General features: G+C 35.5%; 1 protein-coding gene across 1 annotated transcript in view; it reads left to right on the top strand.

Moving 5' to 3' along the window:
• The window catches only part of HMCN1 (hemicentin 1), a 464,244-nt gene that overhangs the window by 403,270 nt on the left and 39,437 nt on the right, over positions 1-21,537 (top strand). The window contains exons 81-89 of the mRNA XM_015543796.2: positions 2,473-2,742; positions 5,403-5,593; positions 9,619-9,832; positions 11,729-11,863; positions 12,250-12,440; positions 14,131-14,212; positions 18,425-18,694; positions 19,258-19,428; positions 19,533-19,703. Of these exons, the coding sequence (XP_015399282.1) occupies positions 2,473-2,742; positions 5,403-5,593; positions 9,619-9,832; positions 11,729-11,863; positions 12,250-12,440; positions 14,131-14,212; positions 18,425-18,694; positions 19,258-19,428; positions 19,533-19,703 (1,695 nt within the window). The remainder of the gene's footprint in view (positions 1-2,472; positions 2,743-5,402; positions 5,594-9,618; positions 9,833-11,728; positions 11,864-12,249; positions 12,441-14,130; positions 14,213-18,424; positions 18,695-19,257; positions 19,429-19,532; positions 19,704-21,537) is intronic.

Here is a 21,537-nt window from a genome sequence, read left to right as displayed (position 1 = left end):
AAAAGGCTGAGATGGAATCATGGGGAAACGTAGGGACCACCTTACCTTAGTGGCTAAAGTGGGCTTTAAGAAGCAGCCTTCTCTGAAGGGGTACCATTTAAGCTGAGACCTGAATGATGAGCTAGGATGAGCCGTGCAAAAGTGGCAGAGTGTCCCCAGGAGAGAGGGCAGCATGTGCAATGGCCCCAAAGGAGGAAAGAGTAAGAAAAGAAGCATGCCAGTGTGGTGGAGAGCGGTGAAGAAGGAGAAGCCTGGCAAAATGGAAAGGAAGTCCGAAAAGAAGGCGGGCCAATGCATGGAAGGTCAGAGGGACCACACAAAGGTTGTACTTTCTTCTCTGTGCAGTGGGAAGCCTTCTAAGGGTTTAACCATGTTGCTTATCTGGCTTTAGGAAGATCTCTTTTGATGTTGTGTAGGTATTGGTTTAGAGAAGGGGCAAGGCTAGAGCTGGAGGAACTCTTTGGGTCCTCCAAGCACCGTGTTACAGGCTGGGAGTGGGAGCGGCTCTGTAAATTGCAGGGGTAAATGAAAAAAGTGATGGATAAGATACTTTTGGAGATGTAACTGCCAGAATGGCTGATGAATCAGATTTTGGAGGTTAGGAAAAGAGAAGAATTAATGATGTTTCCTGGACTTTGGGCTTGAGCTAGTGAGTGGATGATAGTGCCATGGGGAGGTGCAAGGGGAGGAACAGGTTTTAGAGGAAGGAAGACATGATTCCTGATTGATCCTGTTAGAGGTGGGAAACTATTAGAAATCCAAGTGGAGATATCAAATGGAATTGAATATTTATGGATCCAGAGCTCGAGAAGTATAGTATAAGATATAAATTTGGAAGTAATCAGTGTATTTCAGCCCACAAGACTGGATCGGAATTTGGACAGAAAAGAACTAAAAACAAAGACCCAGTACTGTGCATTGTTTAAGAAACAGTCTGAGGAAAGAGAGGATGCTAGAAAAGAATACAAAGGAGCAGGCAGAGATGTTGGAGGAAAGCCGTATGAAAACTAGGAGAGGAGATCGTTTCAAGAAGGGAGTGGACAATTTGTTGAATGTGAGTGAGAGGTCAGTTGGGATAAGGACCAATAAATATTCATTGGTTTTGGCAACATGGAGATCATGGAAAGAACAGTTCCATATAGGAGGGTTTTTTTCCTTCACTAATTGATTAAAATTGATTAAAATCTGAGCAGTTATGGGACAAAGAAACACAGTAGGTGATTAATAGCATTTCAACATTTCAAAAGCAACCAGAAATAACTGCATGCTTTAGAGGCATGAAAATTCTGAACCAAATCTCTCTTCTTGCAGAAACAGTATATAATAGCAAATACAAGCCCAACCAAATAATGTTGGCTGATATAAATGATTTTAATATGGTTATTTGTATTTTTTCACAACTTGCTGATTTTATTTTACTCACCACCAGTAGTGTATCTTAAAATTTGTTCTCTATGTGGTTGACCACATCTCCATATCCTCTGGAGATACAGCAGATAGTTCTAGGTCTCCGGGACTTGCCATGCACAGAGTGTTGCTTGGATCAGTGGATCTCTGAGATCTCATTTGTGATTCCACTACACATTCTGAATATGGTAACAGTGAATACTGTTGGCTTTGCTTCTCTCTTCAACTTTCTTGAATGGGTAGTAGTTTTTGTTGTTTGTGGGTTTTGTCTGCACATGCTTAAAAGGATATTTTTACTGTCATTGTCCTCGGCACTTTGTCACTTCTCTGGACTTTCAGTGACACGGGTGGGTCATCCTCTCCTTTCTTTCCTGTGTACTTGTGACTAGTTTTTCCTCCTTTGTGTTTGATTGCTCTCTCACAATTATTTAATATTTCTTTGAGGCTCAACAAAAGATCCAGGCCAATCCCTAAATGGTAATCAACCTACTCTAATCACTAGGAAGAGAATTCTTTATCATAAGCTCTTCCATAGCTTTCTGAAAAAGTGGGAATAGTTTTATCTGTATAATTCTTTTCCATGATCTATTCATTTATTTATTCAGTCATTCAAACAGTACTTTGTTAAATGTGGCCACTGTATTTGAGACACTAACCACTGTAGGAAATATTTGAGTAAAAGTATCTCTCAGCAGTGGAATGATTTTTAAACCTTGAAGGGGTCTATTCTGAAAGTTTAGATAGCTGAAGTGAATCACATAATACAGTATGTTAAAGAAAATGCCTCTGTTGACACAACCTAAATTTTCTATTTTCTAGGCATGTAGTATCAGGAACATATAGTTATGCCCTCATTTAAAATTGATTATCATTTACATTTATTAACTATGTAGAGAATAATTTTCTGAAAGTGGCTCAAAGAATTTTCTTTGCCAATGAAAACAGTGTAGTGATCCTTCAATGATAATACGGTAAAGTCGGGATTTTGTTTCTTTTCAGTGTGACTTCACTTTGCTGGAGTAATACCATAGTGTATACTTTTAAGATAAACTTTGTATCTTTTAGTTCCTCCCGTCATTAGCCCTCATCCAAAGGAATATACCACTGCTGTGGATAAACCCATCTCCCTACCATGTGAGGCAGATGGCCTCCCACCACCTGATATTACCTGGCATAAAGATGGGCATGCAGTTATGGAATCACTCCGCCAACGCATCCTCAGCTCTGGGGCCCTGCAGATAGCATTTGCTCAGCCTGATGATGCTGGCCAGTACACGTGCATGGCAGCTAACGTGGCAGGATCAAGCAGCACGAGCGCCAAGCTCACTGTCCATGGTAGGTTGTTTGACATTATTTCAATCTGCTACATTGCCGTGGCAAAGAGAAAAGACCGCCAAGAAAAGATAGGGTGAAAGTCATAGCCATGCAAAACCCGTAATCCAAAGTGGTGTGTGTGTGTGTGTGTGTGTGTGTGTGTGTGTGTGTGGTTGTGTAGGTACACTTACCTTTCTAATATGTAGGCTCTGGTTATTTGTGTGGGCAAAAGAAAAGCTGTGATTATATGTGTGTGAGAAAGATTTCCTTAAGATAGCCAAAATAATTAATGTGTTGCCAGTAATCCCCTCATCTTATGCTTATTGGGATTTATACTTTGGCTACTGATCCTATTTATGGGATCCATTTGTGTTTTGTGATTATTCTGCTTTACTTCTCAAGTTGCAAATGATATTGACTCAAAACTAACCACCACGTGAGATACATTATAAATATAGTATGAACCTAATGAGAGTTGGAAATCTATTTGATTCATTATTTTAAAGTAGCAAAATATTTACAAGTATATTTTTATAATAGAAAAAAAATCTTTCTTTGTATTCAGACAACTAACAAAATATCTAAGGATCAGCATTGAAATATTTTAGTTGTTAATGTATTTTAAACTAAAGATAGACCACCTATTGATATCAATGTTAGGAAACAAACTCTTTTCAACTGCTGTTTTTAGAGGTAATTCTTATAATGGTGAGTTTCTGCTTTTTTCTTTTTTAAAAAAAATTTGTGAAAGCTGTTTTTTATCTTTCAGGTGTATTTGAATTTTCTACAACTTCAGCATTAAAGTAGTGATTTCAAATAGACACATTTTTAATTGAATAAATAAATAAATAATAGCCCCAATTTTTAAATCAGCATTTCTGAGTTTTCTAAATACTCCCACTGGTTTATACCTGCTTTCAGTTAATATAACTGAACTAATCAACACACATTAGTTCTTTAGCTTCAAATAAATAATAGTTCTCCTTGTTAAATATTTGTAGAAAATTTACCAAAATTGACTATATACTAAACAATAAAACAGTCATTAATATGATTTAAAAATAAGGCCACAATTCCTGCCCACAATGCAATAAAGATAGAAACATGTAAAAATCTTTTAATGCCAAAACCTCAACCCCAGGCAAATTTAAAATACCATTCCAGTTAACAAGCAGGTCAAAGAATATGTTTTTATTTTCATATTATTTAGAAAATAATAAACATAAGGAGTCTATATATCAAAATGTATGGTGTGTAGGCCAGGGTTAAAATCAAATATAAAATCATAGCCTTAACATTTTCATTTTGAAAAAGAATGAATTGAAGTAAATATACTAATGTTGCAACTTTGTAACCACAAGCAAACTTGAAATATCAGCCCCTAGGAAACCAGGATAAAGGAGCTAATAAAAATACAGTATAAATTAATTAAAAATGAATCGAATATTTACGATGTTCCATTCAGCAAAATGCATTTTTGTTTTCCCTATTATCTATGTTTGTGCATATAATCATTCATATAAGATTTATATATTTACTCATATAATCAAAAAATAATTTTTGCTGAATACAACTTTTGTCCTGTCACTTTTTAAAATGCCATTAAAATTAATCTATTTCTGATATGTTGGAATAATTCCAAAATTCATTGGTGGGGTGTATTTTTACTTTTTAAGCCAAGTATTCTTAATGCTTTTATTTATTTATTTTTAAATATATGAAATTTATTGTCAAATTGGTTTCCATACAACACCCAGTGCTCATCCCAAAATATGCCTTCTTCGATACTCATCACCCATCCCCCCTCCACCCCCCCATCAGCCCTGAGTTTGTTCTCATTTTTTAAGAGTCTCTTATGCTTTGGCTCTCTCCCACTCTAACCTCTTTTTTTTTTTTTTTCCTTCCCCTCCCCCATGGGTTCCTGTTAAGTTTCTCAGGATCCACATACTTTTAAAGCCTTTTCTTTAGAAGTAAATGTCATAGTTCCAAGTCCCCTAAGGTATTTGTTAGTACACAAAATAGTCAATTGATCTTTCTGTATTGCCTAAATTCCAGTTCAAAGTAATTTGAGGAATAGGAAGTATTTGCACAGAATTCTGAAATCACTATAAAAATTTCCTCTGTGACAGTATAAAAGCTGAAATGTCTTGACCTGGGTTTACTTGCAATTGTTGAAACACATGTGAAATACTGCAATAAATTTTTTTTCTGTAGCACTTCGTGACATTCAATATGGGGGGAGTGTTTTATGGTGTTTTCAACTGGTGACTTTTATTAGTGTGTTCTCACGATATGTCTGTGATACAAATCCAGTAATTATCCAATCATGGATGCATTTTGAGGTTTTGTTGCTCTAGTTTGTTTGTTTTACTTCACTGCAATAATAAGAAACTTAAGAAAAACTTCAGAAGCCAAATAAAAGCTAAAGACTCCTAATCTAGTTCTATGTCACTTGTTCAGAAACTGATTTCGAATATATTCAACAAATTCAAATCCCTTAAAGTTTTTGCTGTAGGCATCTTTCATGATAACAAACAAATCAATGTCTTAATAGACTTTATTTTACTACTTGGCGGCAAAATGATCCCCAAAAGAGTCTTTTGTGTGCTGATTTTCAGTGTGAATGAGGATACTGTTGAATTCGACATCATGAATGACTATCTTTTTTAAACTCTTCATAGTACCACCTAGGATCCGAAGCACAGAAGTACACTATACGGTCAATGAGAATTCACAAGCCATTCTTCCATGCGTGGCTGATGGAATCCCCACACCAGCAATCAACTGGAAAAAAGACGATGTTCGTTTAACTAACTTATTAGGAAAGTATACTCTTGAGCCCTATGGAGAACTTATTCTGGAAAATGTTGTGGTAAGTTTAATAGATGTGAATGGATACATTAAACCAGATTAGTAATTCGCCTTTTTTCTTTTCGTAGCTTAGCTTGGAAATATACTCTTTAATAACAAAAGAAAAATACTCTTACATATTCAGGCCAAAAAATGAATTTTATGCATGTTTCATTTTGTGGCTCAGGTTTAAGAATAATATTTAACAGATAGTAGGAACTCATAAATGACCTCCTTCTAAAATGGTTTTATTTTTGTGGAAATCTATTTATCAGGAAAAATTCTAAGTGCCTCTGTTATATTCTGTGTTTGTAACCATGAATGGGAATGATTAGAAGAACAGAGATATAAGAATGTCTGATGTGTTATTAAGCAAATAATAAAAAGTAGTTTTTCTGTTCTTTTCAGGATTTTCAATAACCCTTTCTTATCATTGACAAGGAAACTAAAGTCTTAGAGATCCATCTATGCAAGCTGAGATGTTTGAATATTGTTAGGTGGCACTTAGCCAGTCTACAGAATAGTAGCTATGAGAAGTATCTTAGTTTTACAGTGGTAGCCCACTGGAAGAATATTCTGTATATATGCATACTACATGACTTTTTAAAACATTTACTGTGTGGTTTGAGAGTATCAATACTTGGCACCAAATACGAAACAAATGTGAATCATTTTCAGAGCTTCTGTATATACCTTTTTATTCCTATTCATTACCCTTCAAAATGCCTAAGCCCCATTATAAAATCTTTGTGGAATTAAATTTGAACAGATTAAAATGACAAAATTGATCACATTAACTTTATAGTATAATTTCAGCCATTACTCAGACTCCTGGGATTACCACATAAATAATCCCAGTAATAGGCTGTGTCACTAAGTCCTAACTCAACCACATGTGCCAGCAAAAGTTGTATTTATTCAGATTTAAATTTCCATTAGTTACAAGATGTACCATTATTTTATGTACCACTAAGAAAGAAAAAAATTCAGTTAAATAAACTAGAGAAGATCATCAATTTTTATGTATTTTTAATACCCTAGCTTCTGAGATATTAAGAGTTAAAAATGTGAATTTTAGAATAAAATAAGTATAAATTTGTTAATGTAAACTAGTGAATATCTTTAATGGGGATTACCTCTAAGCTCAAGAATGTTGAATTTGGGCCTCCAATTGCATTTATAGACCTGAAGGAATTAAATGAGAAAGCAAAGTTTAGACTTTTAGTGGGATAATGACTCAGACACGTTAAAAAAATAACAATAAGGTAGTTTCTAAATACCAGATGAAAGACACAAATAATAACTAGAAATCTATTTGTGAATAGTATGTACACTCGATTTTTAAGTGCTTCACTTTTATAAACTCCTTGATTTTAAACTTGTCATAACCTGGGAATTTAAGGACAGTTAAATGATATGGAGGTGGAAAGACTTTTACAGGGAATATGGCTTATTCCAGTTTGCCCTTTAAAAAAAAACAACAGTATGCAGCCAACCAAATTTAGATTGTACCTACAGTTAGTGATTACAGTTTTTATGCTACATTTCCAATCAATTCTTTAATGTTTCAGTGCAAAGCAATATATACCCTTAAATATTTTAAAAATATTTTCAGGGGCGCCTGGATGGCTCAGTTGGTTAAGCGTCTGACTTCAGCTCAGGTCATGATCTCACGGTTGGTGGGTTTGAGCCCTGCGTCGAGCTCTGTACTGACAGCTCAGAGTCTGGAGCCTGCTTCAGAGTCTATGTCTCCCTCTCTCTCTCTCTCTGCCCCTCCCCTACTCACACTCTGTCTCTTTCAAAAATAAATTAACATTAAAAAATTTTTTTAATATTTTTAAATGTTTATTTTTGAGTGCACACATGTACGTGCAAGTGGGAGAAGGGCAGAGAGAGAATTCCAAGCAGAGAGAGAGAGGGAGACAGATAGAATCCCAAGCAGGCTCTGTGCTGTCAGTGCAGAGCCCAACAAAGGGCTCGATCTCACGAACCATGAGATCATGACCTTAGCTGAAATCAAGAGTGGGGCACTTAACCGACAGAGCCACCAGATTGCCCCTCTTAAACGTTTTAAAAGATAAGGAAAAAGTCTACCATGGGCCTTAATGCACTCAGAAGCATTCAATCATTAATTCAACAAATATTTACTGAATAGCTTCTCTGTTTAGGCACTGGTAATACATCAGGAAACAAAAGACTAAAAGATCCTTGCCTTCATGCAATTTATGTCTAGAGAAGGGAGATAGACAATTAAAATAATAAACAATATACATAGAAGAAAATAAGTATTATGAAAAATAGAAGAACAAGGTATAAGGGATCAGAGTTTGGAGGGGTCCTAGTTATAGTTTTAAATAGGAGAGTCAGAGTAAATCTCCTTTGGGAAGGGAACATTTGAAAAAACTTGAAGTGAGTTAGCCAAGCCAATATCTGGGGGAAGAGCATCACAAGCAGATAAAACTGGGATGTTCCTCCCTCAAATATCTGGAAGAAACATAAGGTGGGAACATGCCTGATACATTGGAGGAACAGGAGACCAGTAAAAGCAAAGAAGAACAAAAGAAGAAAGATATGAAAAAAAAAAATGGAGGCCAGATAATATAGTGTCTCGTAGATTATAACAATTTTGTGTTTTACTTTGAATAAAGTAGAATCCATTGCAGGTTTTGAGACTGGGAGCAATGTTATTAAATGCCTCATGTTTTTGCAATACTACATTGGCGACTATAATAAGAATACACGGTAGGGAGGCAAGAGTGGAAGCAGAAACACCTGTTGGGAAGATGGTTTGGAGTCAGATGAGATGGTTTAGACTCAGATGAGAAATTCTGTTAGCCTACAAGAGGTGGGAAGTGGTTGGATTCTGCATATATTCTAGGATATCCTAGGTAGATTGCGAGTAGAGTGTGAAAAAGAAGAGTACAAGTGACTCAAATGTCTGAGAACAAAAGGCATTAGCAACTGGAAGGACAAAATAGCCATCAGCTGAGATGGTGAAAGGCTACAGGTGAAACAGGATGGTAAAAGGGAAATTGGGAGTCCAGTTTAGGACATGACTTTGAGATGCCTTTGGGACATACAAGCAGAGAGGTGAAATGGGAACTTCAGTGTAATTGGACTTTGGAAGAAAGATGTGGGCTGCAAATACTCGTATACATCAGCATATGGGTGGCACTTAAAACCATGAGACTGGATGCACTAAGGAACCAAGTGCAAATAAGAAAAGAGGACCAGACTGAGCTCTCCCACATACCAACATAACAACATTAATGTTAAAGGAAAGCCATGAAAAGGAGCTGAAAATGGAGCCACCAGTGAGGTGGGAAGGAAACTAGGAGAACGGGGTAGCCTGGTAGCCAAGTGAGGACATGGTTTAGAAGAAAAGGGGGTCAAAATTGTGTCAGATGTTGCCAGGACATCTAGTAAGATGAGTGCCAAGACCAGCCGGTGGATTTAGCAAGTGAAACTTCTATTTCCTGTGATAATTTTGGGGGTCTTTGGTGCCACATTACCAAGAGAGCAGCTATGCTGTCAAGATGCTACCAGCCTTTGAAATTATTTGTTCTGGGTGATGGACATTGAGGAGGGCACTTACTGGGATGAGCACTAGGTGTTGTATATAAGTGATGAATCACAGGAATCTACCCCTAAAACCAAGAGCACACTGTATATACTATATGTTAGCCGACTTGACAATAAATTATATTAAAAAAGAAAGAATGAAATTATTTGTTCTTTATCTGTAGTTTGCGGAGTGTCAGTACTCTTGATGTTTAGTAAACTTTAGAACTTTTGTACAGTTTTCTGAGATCTTATTACTGTAAAATGCTGTAGTTCTGTAAGGTATGGGCTTTTGTTTAAACTCTTACACATTTTAAATTATGTTGTGCAAAAGCTAGCCAGATGGTTCAGACTACAAGATGGAAATTTAAACTGCCTTTAAATAAGAGTGCTCCTTTGGGAACCAAGCTATGCAATTTTATGTCCTTTATGTAATATGATGTAAGATTATGTAATCTTAAACACTATGATTTTTCTTTATTTAAGCCGGAGGATTCTGGCACCTATACCTGTGTTGCTAACAATGCTGCAGGTGAAGATACACACATGGTCAGTGTGACGGTGCACGTTCTCCCCACTTTTACTGAACTTCCTGGAGATGTGTCTTTAAATAAAGGAGAACAGCTACGATTAAGCTGTAAAGCCACTGGGATTCCATTGCCCAAGTTAACATGGACCTTCAATAACAATATTATCCCAGGTTGGTAATTTAATTCTTAACAAGTAAATAAATGCACCCATAAAGAACTCTGAAGCAATCTCCATTTCCTTTAGCTGTGGGAATTGATTGAAAAGTTACATGAAAAATTGATTGCTTTAAGTTCTGCAAAATATGTACCTTTGCCTGGATTTTATCCTATACCCAGTATATATGTTCTTTTTTCATTCTTTTGAAAGGATAAGGTAATCACAGGACCATATATTTTAGAATATTAGTAGATGTTTTTACCTAAAAATAATCTCCTTCCTCCCTGAGAAGACAATATGGTATACACAGGTACCTAAATTTGCCCTCACTGGACCTCCTTCATCACTGATAAATGGATTAAGGTGGCACTGGTAGAGTGCTGAAGATTCACCTAATTTTACAGAGGAGAACTCTGCTTCTTGCTGTATGAATTAACATCTGTTAGCCTCTCTTATAATGTAGATCAGCTATGCAGAAATCCTTTAGTCACTATGTGCACTACATGTTAAGGTAGTGCCTGGAACCCCGGAGCACTCCTCTCTGGGAGGACAAGTGTTTCCTTATTTGTTAGACTTTGTCATCAGCACAAAGACATCATCAGTAATAAGAAGTGGTCATTTCCCAAAATTGAATTCTAAAATACTGCACTATTGGCATTTAATAAATGTCTTGCTAGAAAAGAAATAACAAGCTTGAGTTTTTCTGTTATAAAAGATTGATCTTAATGACTGAAATTCATCAACTATATTACCTTAATAATAATAGTATACCTCACTTAGGAAAAATAGAGTCTAAAAAAATAGTTTCAAACAGAGTGGGAGGCAAACCATAAAAGACTCTTAAATACAGAGAACAAACTGAGGGTTGATGGGGGTACTGGGGGAAAGGAGAAAATGGGTGATGGGCATTGAGGAGGGCACTTGTTGGGATGAGCACTGGGTGTTATATGTAAGCAATGAATCATGGGAATCTACTCCCGAAGCCAAGAGCACACTGTATGCACTGTATGTTAACTAACTTGACACTAAATTATATTTAAAACTTAAATAAATTTATTTTTAAAAGTAAATGCAATTTATCACTTAAAAAAACCCACAACCTAATCAGTGCTGTTTTCTGACGGTATAATACTAATTTAGCTATTTAAATTTTTAAAGCCTAATTTTCCACTTAATATTCAGCAGAATGAAATCTTTTGAAATAATTTGGGGGAAAGCATGCAAGGTAAACATACCTAAATAATTAGACATTGGCTGGTCTAATCAGAATCTTATTTAGTATCAGTTGTTTTAGGATTAGCATGTTTACCTTATACTCTATTCCAAATATTATAACTACCTTCATAAATATTTATATCATCACCATTTATGGAGAAGTTTAAATTATCACAAATTTAATCATGTTGTCATTATTACCTAACCAACATATGTTTTTCATGATTTCCCCTCTGACCTGCCAAGTCAGTTGAATTACAACTGAAAACATTTTCATGTTTTGATATAAAGTGTTTGGGAGGAAAAGTGGTGGTGAGATAAATGAAATGGAAAATGTCATATGTCTGAATGAAAGATTTTGAAACCTGGAGAGACGGTGAGCCAGATTTAGGCAATGCTTTGAGATGAAAAGGTACTTTAAATCTAAAATAATTTTAAAGGATGTTTGTTTTCATTCTCTTTTCCTGTTCCTTCTGCTGTTTTTTTCATTCTTCAAACAAGTGTCTCTAGACCTAGCCAATAGCTCAGAGGAATAAATCTGTGGAAAAGGCTTTCTTCTCCAATGTCATGATGAGATCTCTGGTTCAACTGCTGACCAGCTCATAAATCCAACCTGCAAAATATTGAGCTGTTGTGATTCTTTTCCTAGGTTACTTAGAGGCATTTATGTCGTTTCCTAACTTGTTTCTCTCAGCCCACTTTGACAGTGTTAATGGACACAGTGAACTTGTTATTGAAAGAGTGTCAAAAGAGGATTCGGGTACTTACGTGTGCACCGCAGAGAACAGTGTTGGTTTTGTGAAGGCAATAGGATTTGTTTATGTGAAAGGTAGGTAAGCATGCCCTATTTTTAGTTTATCACTTATTTACAATGAATAGTTTGCATTTTGCTTGCTTATATAACTTCAGTTCATTAAATCCATCTAGTCCTATTTCACAGATGTGCACATTCCTAAGAAATAAAAAATTATCAACGTTCAATTCAAAAGTAGGTAAGCAAAGAGATCATTTGGTACAAAATGGAATCATCTGCTTAGATTATTGAAACTAACAAAATTATCTGGTTGATTAGCATGAGCAGTTGATTCTGGAAAATTCATGGTGTTCAAAAGTGGCTTTTCCCTTCTTCACTATCTTTCTAAATAGGTCAAAATCACAAATAAATTATCAGAGCTTCCTTTTACTTACAATTAATTATCTGTTGTTATTTCCCAGAACCTCCAGTCTTCAAAGGTGATTACCCTTCTAATTGGATTGAGCCACTTGGTGGTAATGCAGTCTTGAATTGTGAAGTGAAAGGAGATCCTGCCCCTACCATCCAATGGAGCAGAAAAGGAGTGGATATTGAAATTAACCACAGAATCCGTCAACTTCTCAATGGCTCCTTGGCCATTTATGGCACTGTAGTAAGTCACGCTGAAATCGTTGATGTGCACTTTAACTGCCACAATTAATCCCTCTCTGTAGGTGCCATGAAAGGAAAAAGTTCCTCTTGCATTCCTATTTAAATCATAAAATCTGAATCAATGGGTTTTTATAGAAAACTGAAACATGGTTCAAATTGATTATTTTTAGACTTTTCACAGAAATATAAGCAATAAAATAATTTTGCTTTGTTCCCAACCATTGAGCCATTATTATTTAGCATCATTAGATAACTTCCTCAAATCTGTTTCAGAACACAGAAATTGAAGAATTGCAAACATAACTACAACTAAAATATAGGATAACTTTCATCTCTAAGGCCAATAACTATATCAAGCCTTCCAAAAGCTTCAGTAATTCAGAAAATGAGTGTTGCTTTAAGTTATTCTAATTTGAGGGCCAAGTGAATGAGATATTTTATCTAAAAATTTCTCAACTAGATTACATATGAGTGATTTTTAATGCATTGTAGAATTAATTGAAATAATAATTAAAATACAATATTTAATCACCTAATCCAATGAATCACTCTTAGTCTTTCATTCTCCTGGGTTTCATTTCAATGTGATGTTGTTCATTGTCCCTTCAATTTTGAGATGATTTCTACTTTTAACTGCTGTAACACATTTCTTCATTACCACATTCCCCCTTCTGTATCTAAGTATTGCTACTTCTGAAGCCATTGGTAATTCTTCTAATACCAATATTAATGCTAATACTAATTTTTTTCACCACACAGTTTCAGATACTTAGATATCTATCTCCAACCCTGAAATGTTCCCATTTACCATTTCTTATTGAAAATTTCTATTTGGATATTATATAACACCCCCAATTAAACATGTCTTCCTTTTCCCACCCTCCTCTACTTCCTGCAATTTAGTTCTCCTTTATTTACTTAGTGTTTCTGTTAACAAATTCTATTCACAAGACTTTAGCAAAATCTGTGATGAATTAGTCACCAAATCTAAACTCATATAGTACTATTTTTGTAGGTTTTTTAAAAATTTATTTTGAGAGAGAGTGAGTGGGGAAGGGGCAGAGAGAGAAGGGGAGAGAAAGATTCCCAAGCAGGTTCCGTGCTGTCAATGCAGAGCCTGACACAGGGCTCAATCTCACGACCCTGAGATCATGACCCGAGTTGAAATCAAGAGCCAGACACTTAACTGACTGAGCCACCCAGGCACCCCTTATACCACATATTTATAATATTGTGACTTATATTCTGTGATTCACCATTATCAGTAAATTAGTTTACCTTGTTCATCCTTAATTTATTTTAATAACCCCCATTAGGAAGTCTCAATATTTGTTAATTTGTCCTCAATATTTTAATGCTTTTTAAGATATCTAGAAGAAGAAAGTAGGCATTTTTCTTTAGTGAGCTAATTTTGGATAGAAGGTTATAAAAAATGTTAGTTTTGCTTTGGTTTCCTAGCAATTATTATTCCCAGAGAGCAAGAATAGCTGTTTTGAAAACTTAGAATGGGATTTTTTTTCTTCTTTTTCTTTTCTCTTAAACCCCTTTATGATATAAAATAATGTAGGTTTTTCTATTTCCATTCCAACCCCTTCTCAAAAATTAAATTTTATATTAGCATCCTGGTGGAAAAAGTTATTTGCCCCATTCTGTAGGCTCACATTTTTATAAAACACTGCTTATTTCCATAGAATGAAGATGCCGGTGATTATACGTGCGTAGCTACCAATGATGCTGGGGCAGTGGAGCGCAGCATGAGCCTGACCCTGCAGAGTAAGTGGCTTCATTAAACTCTGTGTGAACACCTGACTTAAGAAACGTTGCCTAATCAACAGTGTTCATTTTCTTTAACTTTATAGCAGGTATATTAATGGTAGCTTGCAGGGTGTGTATAATTTGGTCTTCTGCTGATAGAGTAATTTGTTACCAAGCGTAAGACTGGTAGATACAGTTTTGCACAGAGATTTTTTTCTATTTTGTCTAACACATGGAGTTCAAGATCACAGTTGCTTGGTGGCAGAGCTTTCTTTCGTTTTGCAATATAGTCAGTCAAATACCCTTCATATAGTCTATCACAGTTTTTGTGACGTGCTTACAAAAATGTCATTTTGTGGCACTTTAAAAATATGTATTAAAAGTAAAGACTAATATAAGTGAACTCAAAAGTGTTCTAGGTTGATGGCTGTCAATCTTCCATGAAATAAATGTGTGTACTGGGCAGGACTATCATGCTCATGATGAAACCCCTCAGTTGTACAGAAGACAGATCTTTCAGAATTAGAAAAACATGAAAAACTCCAGGGCATAGAACCTCAGAACCCACTGGATAGTCTCCAGAATGACTTTAGAACTGACCTGAGGATAGCATCACTGGGTTGAGAATTTCAGTGAATAAACTTATTTTGTGAGTAGGCTCAGTATTTAATGGTATAAACTTATATTTTCTTCATTCACTATCAAGAGACGCTATATACTAGCATTTACTAGCAGCTATTGCTAAACTATTATCTAAGACTTTAACTTTTTAAAATCTTTTTCAGACTTTAGCATTTAATATTTAGTAAATATCTAAGACAGTGTTTTCCCCCAGCTTTATTGGCATCTAATTGATAAATAAAATTGTACATATTTAAAATGTACAATGTCAAAATTTGATATACATATACACTGTGAAATGATTGCCCCAGTCGAGCTAATTAACACATCCGTGACTTCAGTTACCATTTTTTGGTTTTGCTTGTTTTGATGAGAACACTTAAGATCTCCTCACTTTATAAATTTCAAGTATAGAGTACAGTATTATTAACTGTAGTCACCATGCTGTATATTAGATCCTCAGAAGCTATTTGTCTTATAACTGAACATTTGTATCCTTAGATCAATATCACCCATTTCCCCCAATTGACTCTGTTTCTATGGATTTTTTTTTTTTTTAGATTTCACATCCAAGTGATACCATATACTATTTTTCTGTCTCTGTCTGGCTTAGTTTATCATAATGCCCTCGAAGTCCATCCATGTTGTTGCAAATAGTATCTCCTTCTTCTTATTGCTAGATAACATTCCATTAAACATATATAGACTCATTTTCTTTATCCATTTATCCATCACTAGACAGGTTGTTTCCATTTCTTGCTAAGACAGTGTTTTATTAAAGTACTTATTTATCAAACAATAGCCTTGTGAGATATTATTAGGAAAAAACTAGAGTTCCATGGTCAAACAAGTCTGGGAAAAAATAGATTAAACGAAGTTCATTCATTTATCAAACATATAAAGAGAACCTGCTATATGCCAAGCCCTGCTTAATCACCAGATTTCTTTACTGCAGATCATTCCTGAAATGTTAATATATTGATGTGTTACAACTCAGCAAGAGGAGGATATAACATGCCATGTTTCCCAAATAAATGTTATTTGTTATTTAAATGTTATTTAAACCTTCCTCCCCTCCTTGTTGAGTGAATGTAAGTAGGGCATCACATCGATTAATCTTTCCTGGAAGAGTGTTCCACTGATTGTTTTAAGAAAGTCTGCATTAGATTAGCTCATCTACACCTACAGACAATAAGTTGATTTAAATAAATGAGGCATATTAAAAAACCAAAATATAATTTGTTTAAAATTAAGATTAAAGCACCAGAAGCAATGTTTTCATTTAGATAAAGTACTTGTATTTAACTGATCATTATGTGACTGGTAGAATTAATTCACCCTTGAAAGATGTACATATGGAATTTTATTGTTGAGTTAACTTATAGCCTTATGAGCAATTGGAAATGCTCAAATATGGTATTAAAATTAAGATTCCAAGTTTTATTCGACACTTTCTTTGACCATAATCGAGGGAGCAGATGAGCTCATTTAATCATTATGTTATCATTTAGTGTTGAGTGATTAATCTGAGGCATTTAATGTATTCAGCAACAGTTTACTGAACACATAATGTAATTTGAACACTAAGAGAAAAATAAAAGCCCCAGCCCTGAAAGTTCCTAAAGTTAATATAAATATCAAATAAGAAGGTAATTGAGTAGGACGATGTGGGCATATATATGAATAATGCACTAATGATACTGAGAGATTCAAACCTCATATGAAATAACTACTTTTGTAAAAGACAGCATGTCAATAACATCTTTACATAAAATGGTGGTATGGTCGTAATAAAACACATTTTACTTCTCTTTTGCTTTATGTTCTCTTATTCCAGATACATTTCTCCATCTAAAACAGAACCATCACCCTGAATTATCTGATATTCATTACCTCTCATTGAGCAAATTATTCTACCATTCATTTCAATCCCACAAAAACACAGCTTTCATCCTTCAAGAATACACAGGCTCCTTTCTGCTAACCTGTATTCAGATGTGAGCCCTGATTAACTAAATGCTTAAAACCTTGTATGTTGCTGCTTTCGAGGGTGAATCATCCTTTCAAAGCTAAATCCATCTCCATGCTATTTCCTTGTCTCCAAGTAGACTCCCTTCTCCTATATATAATCTTACCATTTCTGAAAATCCACTTCAAGCTTCTTCTTCTCCACGAAATTTTTCATATTCTATCTTGCTTGATACTGTAGAAGTATAAACATCATACCAGCAGCTATATATAGCTCCTTTTACATTTTTTCCTGACTTCACTTGAGCAGCTCTGATCTACTCTGATCTACTAGTATTAACCTCTCCCTCCTTCTTGAAACTCCTTCCTTTGGTTACCAGGATACCATTCTCTCTTGATTTTCTTCCTACTTCAGTGATCTGTTCTTAGTATCATTTTATGGCTTGCCTTCTGTTCAGCTCTTAAATAATGATGCTGTCATAGTTTATGTCTTTGGTCTTCTTCCTCTCCTTTTAGAATCACTTCTAAAGCCATCTTATCCACTCATGAAAGACTCATAGATCTGTATTTCTAACCTATATCTCTATTCTGAGCTGCAGATATTAACATTCTCTTACCATCTAGACATCTCTACATGAATGTCCCACAGACACCACAAACTCAATAGTTCTAAATGGATACAAATTATCATTCCTTACAATGTCCAAACAAATTTGTTCTTCCTCCTATGTTCTTCTATATTGTCCAAGTCAAAATCCTGTAGTTATCAGTTCCTCTCAAGTCAATGACAAAGTTCTGTTATTTCTACTTTCCTAATGATTCTTGAATGTCTTCCTTTTCTTCTCCATTTTCAGTGATTGCCTCTGTTTGTTCTATTAAGTCACTATTGTTTATGCATCCATATTACCACACATTTACCTACTCTATACTAAATATTATTCTACCTATTCCATTACAAAATCCTACAATGATTATAGAACAGCTAAATAATTATAGTTACTTACTTGTCTCATCCGTGGACTGTGAATTCCTTGAGGCTAGAAGTTATATCTATTATCTCTGTATCCTCAGCATCTAACACAATGCCTGGCAAATAGTAGGCTCTCGATACATGTTTATTGAATAAATGAATGATGACCAGTTATGAAAGGATAAGTTAATAATGACTCATTACCTCAGAAGTGATGTAAGGGAAAGAAGTGAGAGTTTGCCATGTAAAACACAGACAAAAACAATGATAACAATAGTACTAATAATATTATGTACTTACCCTGTCAAAGAGCTAGGCTTATCTCATCTTAGAGGAATCTAACAAGAATTCTCTGAAGGATACAAAGGCTCAGAGAGGTCCTAAGGAACAGAAGCAGAATTTGAATTTAAGTATACAGCAAGTATGACTGCAGAACCCGTGATATAGGCTAATCTGCTTAGGGATTTAAAATTTTGGACATTTCATAAATAAAACAGAGCTATGATACTGAAAAATCTGTCAATGGCAACCGCATCCTTAGTAGTTGAGAAGCTACAGTGTTTTATAAACAAATCAGCCTAATTTTTTAAAAAATGTTACTATATATATTGATAAAAATGTTAATATAGCTTCACAAAAACTAAGAAAACACTATGTGCTTTTTTCTGTAGGTCCTCCTATTATTACTCTTGAACCAGTAGAAACTGTTATTCATGCTGGTGGCAAAGTCATATTGAATTGTCAGGCAACTGGAGAGCCTCATCCAACCATTACATGGTCCCGTCAAGGCCACTCTATTCCCTGGGATGACCGAGTTAACATGTTGTCCAACAACTCCTTACATATTGCTGCTGCTCAAAAAGAAGATACATCTGAATATGAATGTGTTGCTCGAAACTTGATGGGTTCTGTCCTTGTCAGGGTGCCAGTCACAGTCCAGGGTGAGTGTGATCAGAGGGACATTCATATTAAGTATTACCTGGGGCGACCCAAATCGTAAAAACTCTTAAGCATCTTAGTCCAAGTCTCCTGGACCCTGAAGATACTTCTAGATTGTGGAGCTAGAACAAAAATCACACTACAATTTACCAACTGAAGGGACTGAAACAATATTCAGTTAGAGCAGTAAAATATCAAGCCAATAATTCAAAATCCCAAACTGAAGTTTTGATTCAAAACTAAGTCACATTTATTCTCAGAAATCATGCATTTATTTGTCTTTAAAGAATGGTATATCCAAAAGGTAAACAGTATTTAAACTTCTTGATCTCTAACTCTTCTGGCAGCCATATCCACATGAGTCAGTATTGGAACTGGGAAGAAACTCCAGTTAATTATCTGAAATTTTTCTCTCCTGCATGGATTTTAATTTTACCAAAGAGGAGAGCATCCATAAGCAATTTCTCAGCAATCATAGATCCAACTCTAGACCCAGCATGTAAATAAAATTCAATTTATAGCTTTTTTTTTTTTACCATCACAAAGTACAATGTTTTATTTGCAGTTCATGGTGGGTATTCCCAGTGGTCTACATGGAGATCCTGCAGTGTCACCTGTGGCAAAGGCATCCAGAAGAGGAGTCGTCTGTGCAACAACCCCTTTCCGGCCAATGGTGGGAAGCCTTGCCAAGGGTCAGATTCAGAAATGCGAAACTGTCAACGTAAGCTGTGTCCAGGTACATCTCTATATTCAGTGGATAGGCACATGTTTGATAGATATTCATTTCTGTTAGCTAACTATGGATTGTCTTCGTGTTGACGATGTTTTACCTGTGTGTAGTGGATGGTAGCTGGTCAGAATGGAGCCCTTGGGAAGAATGCACACGGAGTTGTGGACGTGGCAACAGAACCAGGACCAGAACTTGCAGTAACCCATCAGCTCAATATGGTGGGCGGCCATGTGAAGGGAATGCAGTAGAAATAATCATGTGCAACATTAGGCCCTGCCCAGGTGAGAATCCACTGATGAGCAAAACTATTCTATTTTTAACTCCTATAAAGGGGTTATACTTACCTTTTTTTCTTTGTTATAAAAATATGTTATGGCCTCTACCCTGGAATATATCCATTCCCTGTGTTCTTAATTATGTCTCACTGATACAAGCTTATGAAAGATATGGTATTAATCAATGTTAAGTAAAATCCCTGACTTAATTGACCATCTATTGGTTCCACAAACTGTGGTGTATTTTTAATCATGTAGAGGAAACGTTAAGTATTTACCGTCATAGAATTTTAGAAGTAATAAGGACCTTAAAATCTAATGTAGCCATTCATTTTCAGGCAAGAAAAATGAAGTCTAGGATATTTAAAGACTTTCCCAAAAACACACAATGAGTGAGGGCTAAGATGATAATAGCAGCCATTCACTAAATACCTGTCGTGTTCTGGGAACCGTGGTAGGTGCTTTAAGTACACGTTGTTTTTGACTTTGTAAAACAACCCCTCACCATAGGTATTTTAGGGCTCTTTCAGCTTAAAGTGACAGAAATCAAACTTAAATGAGCTTAAGTAGAAAATTGTACTTTCAGGTATGACTGAATTCAAGGATTTGGCCAGTGTTTTTACTAGCATGTTTTCCATCTCTCATCTCTGCTCACCTCTCTTTGGCTTTATTGTCCATTAAACTCTTTCCATGCAGTGGAAAAAATGACTGCTGGCAGCTAGTAGCTCACAGGAGCCTTGTAACCCAAGGCCTAAGAAACAAAGAGTCTTGCTCTCTCTCCCTCAGATTTCCTATCAACCTCTGAAAAAGAGCCCTGTTTGATTTTTTTTGGGACTCATGCTCACCTCTGAACTCAACTAAGTCCAGATACTTGGATAACCAGCTTGAGTGACTTACCCGCATTGTAACAGGCAGGACTCCTTGTTTGACAGCCTAAAACAAGTTATATGGAGTAGAAGAGTATCTGGTCATTCATTCATTCATCACTTATCCATTCATTTCTCCAACAGATATTTATTGAGCACCCATTCTGTGCTCAAGGCATTTTTTCATTGTTCAAGATAGAATGATAAACAGATGTAATATAGTTCAGATATTGATAAGCACACTGAACAAACTCAGAGTTGAACTCACAGAGTTTAACTGGGAGAGATACCTAGCTGAGTTGGTTTTAAAAAAAGGGGGGAGGACGCGGAAAAACCAAAATGAAATAGTTATCCACTACATTGGGTATTGCATCCTGTTGTACAAATGAGGAAACCAAGATTCAGGAAATATATGATATGATAATTATGATAATTAATTCCCTGATGTTACATGGCTAGTAAAACGTGAATCAAGGATTTGAATCCAGGTCTGTCTGATTCCTAAGCCTATTTGCTTAGATCCTAGGTATCTTGATTTGCAGTTCAGAATTTACATTACATTACAAAAGTAAAATACTGTCATGAAATCTTAAATAAACCAAAGCTAAAACTATTTTTTTAATCTTTAAGAATTAGAAAGCTAATTATAGGGACACCTGGGTGGCTCAGTCAGTTAAGCATCTGACTCTTGATTTCAGCTCAGGTCATGATCTCACGGTTGTGAGATCAAGCCCTATGTCGGGCTCTGTGCTGACAGTGTGGAGCCTGCTTGGGATCCTCTCTCCCTCTCTCTCTGCCCCTCCCCCACTCATTTTCTCTCTTTCTCTCTCTCAAAATAAATAAACATTTTTTAAAAAGAGAAAAAAAGAAATTACACAGACAGTATATGAATAAACATCAACCAATCACCAAACATTATCTCCAATAAAAGAATGCATCTGTGCTATAAGGCTTTATAAGAGGTGTGGGCTTTT

This window comes from Panthera tigris, chromosome F3 (genome assembly GCF_018350195.1).
Source record: "Panthera tigris isolate Pti1 chromosome F3, P.tigris_Pti1_mat1.1, whole genome shotgun sequence".
Lineage (NCBI taxonomy): Eukaryota > Metazoa > Chordata > Mammalia > Carnivora > Felidae > Panthera > Panthera tigris.
The sequence above is the reverse complement of the archived record's forward strand: the minus strand, read 5'-3'. Positions and strand labels throughout refer to the sequence as shown.